Source organism: Myxine glutinosa, chromosome 8 (assembly GCF_964187855.1).
Source record: "Myxine glutinosa chromosome 8, kmMyxGlut1.1, whole genome shotgun sequence".
In the NCBI taxonomy this organism is placed as follows: Eukaryota; Metazoa; Chordata; class Myxini; order Myxiniformes; family Myxinidae; genus Myxine; species Myxine glutinosa.
The window spans coordinates 83,324,970-83,337,004 of NC_136268.1; the positions used below are offsets into that span (position 1 = coordinate 83,324,970).

At 39.7% G+C, this 12,035-nt stretch overlaps 1 protein-coding gene across 1 annotated transcript in view; it reads left to right on the forward strand.

The window, feature by feature from the left end:
• Positions 1 to 2,714: 2,714 nt before the first annotated feature.
• Positions 2,715 to 12,035, forward strand: part of RDH10 (retinol dehydrogenase 10) — a 96,572-nt gene continuing 87,251 nt past the window's right edge. The window contains exon 1 of the mRNA XM_078783439.1: positions 2,715 to 3,278. Within this exon, the coding sequence (XP_078639565.1) occupies positions 2,829 to 3,278 (450 nt within the window). The 5' untranslated portion in view covers positions 2,715 to 2,828. The remainder of the gene's footprint in view (positions 3,279 to 12,035) is intronic.

Sequence of the window (12,035 nt, forward strand, 5' to 3'; positions counted from 1 at the left end):
AATCATTTGAATCTCCCGCGATGAAGGTGATTCTGAGGGCCTTTCACTCGCTTACCGCAGGCAGGTTTGTGGTCTGTCTTCTACCGACTCCTCTCCAGCCTTTCAACTCCTGCTCTGTCCCCAAAATAATACTGCAGAACGCACAAGATCTGCCAGCAACCATTTTCTGGTGAAACTGGCAAAATCTAGACTCTGCTCACCTTGACCTTTTCATTCCTCTTTTTCCACACCTCTGGAACAATCACTCTCTTCAATCCCACTCCTCCCTCCCGGTATTCAAAACAGCTGTTCACCACCTCATATCACCATCTTCCCCCATCCAAAACCATGATCTTTTCTATACCCATTAATCCACCCCAAACCCATCCTCCTTCAAATTCCTTGTTTTCTTTCCTAAAATCTCCTTTAGTGTCATTGCTTGTTTATCCCATGTAGCCCGCCACAGCACAGATGTCCATTTTCTACTATTGTTGTGCTTCCCTCTCTCTTCCCCTCTTGTTTTCCGCTCCCTTTATGATATGTTTTTGTGTTAGCTCTTATACGAGCCTAGACCAAGTATCCCAAAAAAAAAAGGCGATGAGTTTGTTTTTTACAGCCCCGTTTATGGTTATTTGCGTGAACTTTTATTTTCAGACTCTTTTTCTTTTTTCATTTACAGACATTATTGTCATGTTTATTTTACAGTTTACAGTTATAGGAATTCCAATTTTCAAATGCTAGACATCGATTAAGGTATTTTTTTTACAGACACGTTTATGGTTATTTACGTAAATTTTTATTTCCAAATGCTTTTTTATTTTTATTTTTCATTTACAGACATTATTGTCATGTTCATTTCACAGTTTACAGTTATAGAAATTACAATTTTCAAATGCAAGATATCGATTGAGGTTTTTTTGGACATATGCGTCTTTGACTTTTTACGTAAAGTTAATTTTACGGACACTTTTTCTTTTTTTTCGTTTACGGACATTATTGCCATGTTTATTTCACTGTGTGCATTTATAAAAGTTTATAGATTTCAAATGCTACATAGAGATTGAGTTTTTTTATTGATGCGTTTGTGGCTTTTTTTTTTTAGTGTAAATTTTCATTTACAGACGCTTTCCGACGGTTCTGTGATTTTTTTTCCTGGTGTACCGGCTTCAATGTCTATCAGCACGCCAAATTTCAGCTTTCTACGATACCCGAAAGCTACAGAACATTAACATCAGTCAGTCAGTCAATCAGTCAGTCCAGTGTTTAAAAAGAGCTTTATATACACTATGTGATTATGAATAAATTTCAAGAGTTTGCCTGTTTGTTTGTGTGTTTGGGTTTGTGTATGCATTTGTATGTTATTCTTTCATGGCCGAACCATAGCACCAAGAGGCCCAAATTTTGGGTCTAAGTTCTTCCGTATCTGGGCAATGTTTCAAGCTATCACACGTTGGCCTTGCCTTCTGTTTTGAGGCCACAAAAGGCCACTATAAAGTGTATTTTGAGATATGGGGTTAGGCAGTGCTGCACCAATTTCCCAAGGCTTGTATTTTGTTGAATTAGTTTGTGCAGGATAGCCTGGAGGTATGCACACCTGCCCCATGAGATGTCTAGCCTGTGCTTGCATCTCGACCCAGCAATAAACTATCACCCTGGTGTTTCCCATTCAAGGCTATACATCAGATGTGTGTTAAAATTGGGTGTCCCATCTGCCTGCATTAGTCGGTGGACGTTAAAGCTCCCACAGTCTCTTTGCGAAGAGTCGGCGATTTATCGCCGACACCCTCAACAGATTACAAATCATTGTCAATTTCAATCGAACGTCAAGCCTGGCCAGCCGGTTCATGAAAGACTTGCACCTAAAACGTTCTCTGGCCGACCCCACAAGAAGGTGGGAATAATTGAGGGCGTTAAAGTAGTAGTGGTAGTAGTAGTAGTAGTAGTAGTAGTAGTAGTAGTAGTAGTAGTAGTAGTAGTAGTAGTAGTAGTAGTTTATGGAGTTTGAGTCACATCCCCTACATGAAGAGTTAATGTTATTGCTTCGGTCTTGAAACACTTGGGTTGGTGTTTTAAAACTCCCTGTTGCAGAAAACAACTATCTCAGCAACATAGATAGGCCGACGCATGAACAAAGACATTGGTAGTTATACCCGTGTGCTAAATATGAATTTGTCATGTCACCGAGGTGCAAGACAAGTGTATATGATTTTAAGTTTGATAAGCATGCTGTTAGAAAGTTCTAATGAGCTTGAATATAAGCCTCAGACTTGGCCTTGAAGTTGACACTTCACCACGAGACACCAATTGAGACCCAAAGTTACTTAATTGACTACGTTATACCAGCACAGGAAACTGCTCAAAATGCCAAATCAGCTGAGATTGATCAAGATCAAGAGTCAGGAGGTATCGCGAAACTATGCGTGGTCCGTTTGGCTAAGGAGGTTAAAGAAAAGAGAAATGGTCGCTGAATATTCACGCGGGTAATTCGGAGAGCCAAGGCCGCTCATTAAGGCGAGAGTTTTGAGGACAGCTGGTTGACCCTCGGTATTAGTCTATTACACAGACACGGAGGGAAAGAGAGCTCAGACGGGCGGAGGGATGTTGAGGGGCGGTGAGCCAGGCGTGTCCGTTTATTAGCGACGTGGTGGTGGTGGTGGTGGTGGTGATGGGGAGGGGAGGGGTGAGGATGCGGAACGCTGATAAAACCGGAGCCTGGGGCAAACCACCACGACTTGAAGAAAAAAACTACCGGTGGACTTTCGGCCACCGCCTCCGGGAGGGACAACTTGGACAATAATAGTAATAGCTGCGACTTGATCGGGTGGCTCCAGAAGCGCGGGAAGGACACCATGAATATCGCCGCGGAGCTAGTGCTGGTGGCGTTCAGGGTCGTGATGGCGTTCGTGCAAGCCGCCCTGCGCTGGGTCGTCAGAACGCCGGAGAAGAGCGTCGCCGGGGAGGTGTGCTTGGTCACCGGAGCCGGCGGTGGTTTGGGCCGCCTTTTCGCCAGGGAGTTCGCGGAGCGCGGCGCCTCGCTCGTCCTTTGGGACATCAACGAAGTCGCGAACGAGGCGACGGCGGAGGCGCTGCGCGCGAGCGGGGCGCGGGTCCGCGCGTACACGTGCGACATCAGCCGGCGCGCGGACGTCTACTGCACCGCCGAGAGGGTGCGCGCCGAGGTAGGGGAGGTCACGGTGCTGGTGAACAACGCGGGCGTCGTGGCGGGTCGTCCTCTGCTCGAATGTCCCGACGAGCTGATCGAGCGCTCCATGGCCGTCAACTGTCACGCTCTCTTCTGGGTGGGTTTCGCGCCGTCGAGCGCGCGGACGGTGGGGGGGCACCTTGTCTGGGTGAGAGGTATGGGGGGGGGGGGGGGTCAGAGATGCGGTGATGCTTATTGGAGCGAGTGTGAAGGTTACGCGTTTACAGATAGCTGTGTTATACAAACACAAACGCAATTCAAAACGTTGCTGCGTTTACATGTAATCTAATCACCTGCCAGTGCTTTGACAATAAATACCTTCCGTATGCACGTATACAGGTTGGTGTGACGTCGGCACAACATCTAATAATGTGATTTATACCGAATAAAATCAGAACAAGAAAAAAATATCGTTTTGATCGATTAAAATGTTCGTACAGCATATTGCATTTATTTATTTATTTATTTTTGATCGATTAAAATGTTCGTACATGTTCGCAATGTTTTTTTTTGTTTTTTTTATCGATTAAAATGTTCGTACAGCATGTTGCATTAATTAATTTATTTATCTATTTTTTGATCGATTAAAATGTACGTACAGTGTACGTATCTTGCATTTATTTATTTATTTTTGATCGTTTAAAATGTTCGTACAGCATATTGCATTTTTTTTTTTGGGATCGTTTAAAATGTTCGCACAGCATATTGCATTTATTTATTTATTTATCTATTTTTTGATCGATTAAAATGTTCGTACAACATATTGCATTTATTTATTTATCTATTTTTGATCGATAATAATGTTCGTACAGCATATTGCATTTTTTTTTTTTTTTTTTTTTATAGAATGGTCGTACTGAGAAGTACATAAAACTATCTAACATGATACAAGTTCAGAGAAAAGAGGGTTTAAAATTTAGGTTCCCATATAGAAACTTAAACAAAAATTGGAAACTAAAAATCAACAAAGTTCGACTGACATTAAAAAAAAATCTCATTCTTGTTTGAGAATGTTTGAGATCTGTCTCTAGGTGTGGGATAACCCGGACTCAATTGACGGTACAAAATGAGAAAAATGTCTCGTGTGAATATCTCATAACGATATGCAGACAACTTTAAGTACATACATAAAATAAATACAAACGTCACTCTATATAGGGCAATGGATATTTGAGAGAGCGTCGAAATTATCTTCCTTTTCGATACATTGTATTTGATTGTTGGATAACTTGTAATACGTGAAGTTATCCCATATAAATTGTGTACACCTGTATCTGAGTAAAGGTTGCGCTCCAACTGTTGGTACTCAGATTGTTGCAGCACACACTCACACCAAAAATAATGGCATCGACAGTTACACATTATGACGTCATTTTTCCATCCTTTCCTCTATTCCAATAATTTGCGGAAAGATTGTAAGAAAACTCGAGATATATTTTTACATCACAAATTTACCATTGTTTTTATTTATTTTAACACATGACGGAAAACCACATAAATGACGGTATCGCTGCACCAGCGAACAAGAAACATTTCGAAAACGTTGCGGAGACGTTTTACCCAAAGTTGCATGAACGTCTCCGTCAGCTGGGTTTCTACCCGAGCTCTATTTACTCGACATGGGGATATAAACTTGTGTAAACCGTTTGTCTTGGTGAAGGAAATGCCAAGGTTATAGCCTTTTCACGTAAAACACACTCAATGAGTGATAGATCTTCAACAAAGCCACGTGACACAAAACACTCAAGTTTATAACGATGGAAAACGTCATTTTCCTAAAATCGACAACAGTTCTAACTTTTAGTAATAATATGTTTCCGTACAAGGAGCTTTTGATGCAGGATGAGACCATTGGGCCCATCAAAGCCTGCACTATTATTACCAACCTATGGTTGTTTGTGCGTGCTTTAGACACAGAACGGACACTCTAACCATTACTCCACCGATGGTGGTTAAAGGAAACCCATGACTTGTACGGGGTTTTCCATGACTCGTACGGAGATATCCATGACTCATACTGGGTTCTCCATGATTCGTACGGAGTTTCCATGATTCATACTGGGTTTTCCATGGTTCGTACTGGGCTTTCCATGATTCGTACTGAGTTTTCCATGATTCGTACTGAGATTACTATGGTTCGTACTGGGTTTCCCATGACTCGTACTGGGTTCTCCATGATTCGTACTGGTTTTCCATGTCTTGTACTGGATTTTCCATGATTCGTACTGGGTTTCCAATGATTCGTACTGGGTTTTCCATGACTCATACGTGATTTTCCATGACTCGTACTGGCCCGTTTCTATGACTCGTACTGGGTTTTCCATGAGCCATACGGGTTTTCCATGTCTACATGTAGATGTCCATTATTCGTACGTGATTTTCCATGACTTGTGCTGGGTTTTCCATTACTCGTATGTGGTTTTCCATGGCGCGTATTGGGTTTTCCATGTCTTGCACGGGGTTTTCAATGACATCACTTAGTTTGCAAGTACAGGTGGTACCATCTCAACTCTCAACCCTGTGGCTATTTTTTACAGACCATTTAACTTCCAGTGAAAGGGAGTTGCATGATTATTCCTGGGGAAGGAGGAGAGGGTGGTGGGGTTGCGGTGGGTGAGGAGTGGGGAGGGTCGTGAACAGACGTCAAGTTTATCACCCAAACAATTAGGTCTTGTCCGTCTTCCACCATTTGCATGTTTTATCACAGGCCAATCACTCTACAAGCCAAAAAGGAGCGGCTGTTCGAATCATTTTCGCCTTCATTTTGCATCAGGTAATAATTGCGCAACAGGTGCAAAGTGCGCATTTCGAGTTTATACACGAACCTTATCACCACGGCCGCCTCTGTGTAACGAGTGTGACTTTCTCGCTCATGTAACATCCCCTTCTGCAAACCGAGTTGGCAAACCTTCTGCAAACCCGCCACCGACGAGAAACGGACCAAGACTCATGCAAATGACTTTTGTATGAGTCTACGTGGGGCCCGGGCCTGCAATTCCCCAAATGACCTTGCAGGTCCTGTGCTTATCGTGCGCTCTTATACACAAAGATCCGTTTTCGAGGACTTTTTAAATAAAAACAAGAGAAAGAATTTTATTTTTTTTGTCAACCTTGTCCTTTTCGTGATCCATATGTGCGATTCTACCTTTGCCCAAGGTAACGAAGCTGCTCAACATACCACAAACAATGAAGATGCTATACATACCACACACAATGAAGATGCTGTACATACCACACACAATAAAGATACGATACATACCACACACAATGAAGATGCCAGACATACCACACACAATGAAGATACTATACATACCACACACAATGAAGATGCTATACCTACCACACACAATGAAGATGCTATACCTACCACACACAATGAAGATGCTGTGCATACCACACACAATGAAGATACTATACATACCACACACAATGAAGATACTATACATACCACACACAATGAAGATACTATACATACCACACACAATGAAGATACTATACCTACCACACACAATGAAGATGTCATACATACCACACACAATGAAGATACCATACATACCACACAATGAAGATGCCATACATACCACACACAATGAAGATACTATACCTACCACACACAATGAAGATGCTGTGCATACCACACACAATGAAGATGCTGTGCATACCACACACAATGAAGATACTATACATACCACACACAATGAAGATGCTATACATACCACACACAATGAAGATGCTATACATACCACACACAATGAAGATGCCATACATACCACACACAATGAAGATACCATACATACCACACAATGAAGATGCCATACATACCACACACAATGAAGATACTATACCTACCACACACAATGAAGATGCTGTGCATACCACACACAATGAAGATGCTGTACATACCACACACAATGAAGATACTATACCTACCACACACAATGAAGATGCTGTACATACCACACACAATGAAGATGCTGTACATACCACACACAATGAAGATACTATACCTACCACACACAATAAAGATACTATACCTACCACACACAATGAAGATACTATACCTACCACACACAATGAAGATGCTGTACATACCACGCACAATGAAGATACTATACCGACCACACACAATGAAGATGCTGTACCTACCACACAATGAAGATGCTGTACATACCACACATGATGAAGATGCTGTACATACCACACACAATGAAGATGCTGTACATACCACACACAATGTATGCTGTACATACCACACACAATGAAGATACTATACATACCACACACAATGAAGATGTCACATTTATCGCCTGACAAATGCATTGTTTGCAGCATCCATGGGACTCATCTGAAAGCTTCCTGCCAAAAAACCATGTTTGTGAAATATCGTGTACGCAAGTCAGTATACCAAGATGGTTGCCAAGGCAACATAATTCAGCCAATCACAGCCGTGATCTATTCATGTTGAGATAACGTCATGAGGAATAGATATCTACAATACGAAAGCAAAATGTTCAACGGTTTTTTGAAATATCATGTACACAAAAGTACATGGATGGATGATCGGACGGACGGACGTAGCTCATTTTAATGTCCCCGTCTCCGGCCTTGTCGGAGGGGTCGGGGTCAAATACACACTCATTGTGAACTCGTTGAAGTTCTTCCCAAATCCTCTATATTTATCATTTTAGATCCCAAACATCTTCGATCCTCCTTTTCCTACAGACCCTTTGTTGAATCTAAGTGTTGCTGTCGGCGTTGGCAAAGCCGTATCAATTTCCCAGCCTCCTGATTGCAAAGTTCCAAAAGCAGGCTTGGTTTTCAATTTGAAGGTGGACCATTATGTACTGGACCTTTAAGTTATGTTGTATAAACGCTTATTGCATTCCAAAGGACAACAATGTTGCTGTTCTGCTTCTCAGCGTCAGATATACTCTTTTTCACGAGCACGTAAATTTGGTTTTAAACAGAAACAAAGATTTCACAATGTGTTTATATGACTTGAACTAATATTTAGAGGAGCGTTTGTGTAGAGCTTCATGAGCTGCACAATTACTGGAAACGTTTATTCATCGAGCTACTTATTAATCTGTTTTCATTTTTACACGTGTGTGTATATATATATATATATATATATATATATATATATATATATATATATATATATATATATATATATATATATATATATATATATACATATACATATACATATATATATATATATATATATATATATATATATATATATATATATATATATATATATATATATATATATATATATATATATATATATATATATATATAATGGTATCTGTAATCTGGTTCTCCAACCTAATGAGCGGACAACATGACGTCATCGCCATGCACGTCCGCCTTGCCTGCAAAGTTCCAGAGGAACCATCTAGCAGTGCGTCATTACGGATTATAAATACAGATACTGTCACAAGTGCATGCAAAACTCACAGTTACCGACCTGGTTTCGCCCTTGTTGGGGCTTCATCAGGGCAACGCAGTGAGGCTTTCAATACACTTGTAACTCGTATACTTGTATGAAGTATACGTATACTTGTATGAAACCATATACTTGTATGAAGGTCGCATAGTGACTGATATATATATATATATATATATATATATATATATATATATAAATATATATATATATATATATATATATATATATAAATATATAAATATATATATATATATATATATATATATATATAAATATATATAAATATATAAATATATAAATATATATATATATATATATATATATAAATATATAAATATATAAATATATATATATATATATATATATATATATATATATATATATATCTCTATATATATATATATCTCTATATATACAGTCACGTTGAAAAAGTAAGTACACCCCATGTAAAGTTTTGACTTTTTCAACATATTTCAACATACAGCTATTTGATCTTCATTTGAACAATATTGACAGATAAAGGTGATATAATATAACAAATATCATGAAAGATTTACATTTTGTAGTCCATTGTATAATTTAAATAAACATAAATGCAAATTTCGCATGTGGAAAAAGTAAGTACACCCCTACATTTATCACTACTTCAAATACCTAAAATTAGAATCAGGTGCACCAGCTCAGGTGCAAATGATTAGAACAATCGTTAGAGGATCTTGGAGGAACCTGTCTTATTTAAACTTCAGACATTTAGTTTGGTTTGCTCTTTGTTGTTGAAGTGTGTGGCATCACCATGCCTAGATCAAAAGAGCTCGTTGAGGCCTTCAGAAAGAAGGTTATAGATGCCTACGAGTCTGGGAAGGGATTTATAAAGATCTCCAAACAATTTGAAATCAATCATTCGACTGTCCGGAAGATCATCTACAAGTGGAGAAGATTCCAAACAACTGCCAGCTTGTTCAGGCCAGGCCGCCCCAGCAAGTTCAGCCCGAAAGCAAACCGCAAGATGCTGCAAGAAGTCTCTAAGAACCCCAGAATGTCATCACGGGACCTACAGGTAGCTCTTGCCACTGTTGATGTCAAAGTGCACGAGTCTACCATTAGAAAGAGGTTGCACAAATTTGATCTACATGGGAGGTGTGCCAGGAGGAAACCTTAGCTGTCCAGAAAGAACATCAGGGCAAGACTAAAGTTTGCCAATGAACACCTAAACAAAGACCAGCACTTCTGGAACAATGTGCTCTGGACAGATGAGTCAAAGGTAGAGCTATTTGGCCACAGCACCAGAAGACATGTTTGGCAAAAACCAAAGACAGCATTTGATCACAAGAACCTGATACCAACTGTAAAGCATGGTGGTGGAAATATTATGGTTTGGGGCAGCTTTGCTGCATCAGGGCCTTTGCAGCTCACCATCATAGAATCCACTATGAATTCTTCATTGTACCAGATGGTGCTTGAGGATAATGTGAGGCCATCTGTCGGAAAGTTGAAGCTCAACCGAAGGTGGACTTTGCAACATCACAATGACCCTAAACATACCAGTAAATCCACCAAGGAATGGCTGAAAAGAAAGAAATGGAGGGTTCTGGAATGGCCAAGTCAAAGCCCGGATCTAAATCCCATCGAGATGTTGTGGGGGGATTTGAAACGAGCTGTGCATGCAAGAAACCCCTCAAACATCACACAGCTGAAAGAATTCTGCATGGAGGAGTGGGCAAAAATTTCTTCCAGTCGATGTCAGAGACTGGTAGACAGTTATAAGAAACCCCTACTTGAGGTTGTTTCTGCCAAAGGGGGCAATACCACCTATTAGAGCCAAGGGTGTACTTACTTTTTCCACATGCGAAATTTGCATTTATGTTTATTTAAATTATACAATGGACTACAAAATGTAAATGTTTCATGATATTTGTTATATTATATCACCTTTATCTATCAATATTGCTGAAATGAAGATGAAATAGCTGAATGTTGAAATATGTTGAAAAAGTCAAAACTTTACATGGGGTGTACTTGCTTTTTCAGGTGACTGTATAGATATAGATATAGATATATATATACTAGCTTGGCTCGGCTCGCTACGCTCGCCTCACCAAGCATTGTTACTCAGGCACGGGCTTAATTTGGCTGAGGCTAATGACTGTACCTGAGTTGCTGTGTTGTCATGATTTCCACCAATCATATTACAAACAATTACTTTGCACAAATGTATTTGTTGTGTTTGTGATATTACATTTTTATAGGCAATTTAGGTTGAAGATTTAGGTTGAATGTTTTTTTTTTTCAAGAAAGAACCCCTCAGCACACACATAGGGAAGGGGTAGGTGCAGACTGGAAGTTTGGGACGATTACACCTCACCACCACGTAATTCAAAACACCTCACCACCAAGTAATTTAAAACACCTCACAGCCATAAAACACGTAATGAAAACACCTCACCACCACAAAATTAAAAACACATCACCACCACGAAATTGAAAACACCTCACAGCCATCAAACACGTAATAAAAACACCTCACAGCCATAAAACACGTAATAAAAACACCTCATAGCCATAAAACACGTAATAAAAACGCATCACAGCCATAAAACACGAAATAAAAACACCTCACAACCATAAAACACGTAATAAAAACACATAAAACACATAATAAAAACACACCACCACAAAATTCAAAACACCTCACCACCACAAAATTAAAAACACCTCACAGCCATAAAACACGAAATAAAAACACCTCACAGCCATAAAACACGTAATAAAAACACCTCACCACCGCGAAATTAAAAACACCTCACAGCCATAAAACACGGAATAAAAACACCTCACAGCCATAAAACACGGAATAAAAACACCTCACAGCCATAAAACACGAAATAAAAACACCTCACCACCACAAAATTAAAAACACCTCACAGCCATAAAACAAGAAATAAAAACACCTCACCACCACAAAATTAAAAACACCTCACAGCCATAAAACACGAAATAAAAACACCTCACCACCACAAAATTAAAAACACCTCACAGTCATAAAACACATAATAAAAACACCTCACCACCAAGTAATTCAAAACACCTCACCACCACGTAATTCAAAACACCTCATCACCAACTAATTCAAAACACCTCACCACCACATAATTAAAAACACCTCACCACCACGTAATGATAAATACCTCACCACCACGTAATTCAACACACCTCACCACCATGTGATTTAAAAACACCTCACCACTATGTGATTTAAAAACACCTCACCACCATGTGATTTAACAACACCTCACCACCATGTGATTTAAAAACACCTCACCACCACATAATTCAAAATACCTCACCATCACGTGATTCAAAACCACCACATCGTTATTAAAAACACTTCGCAACCAC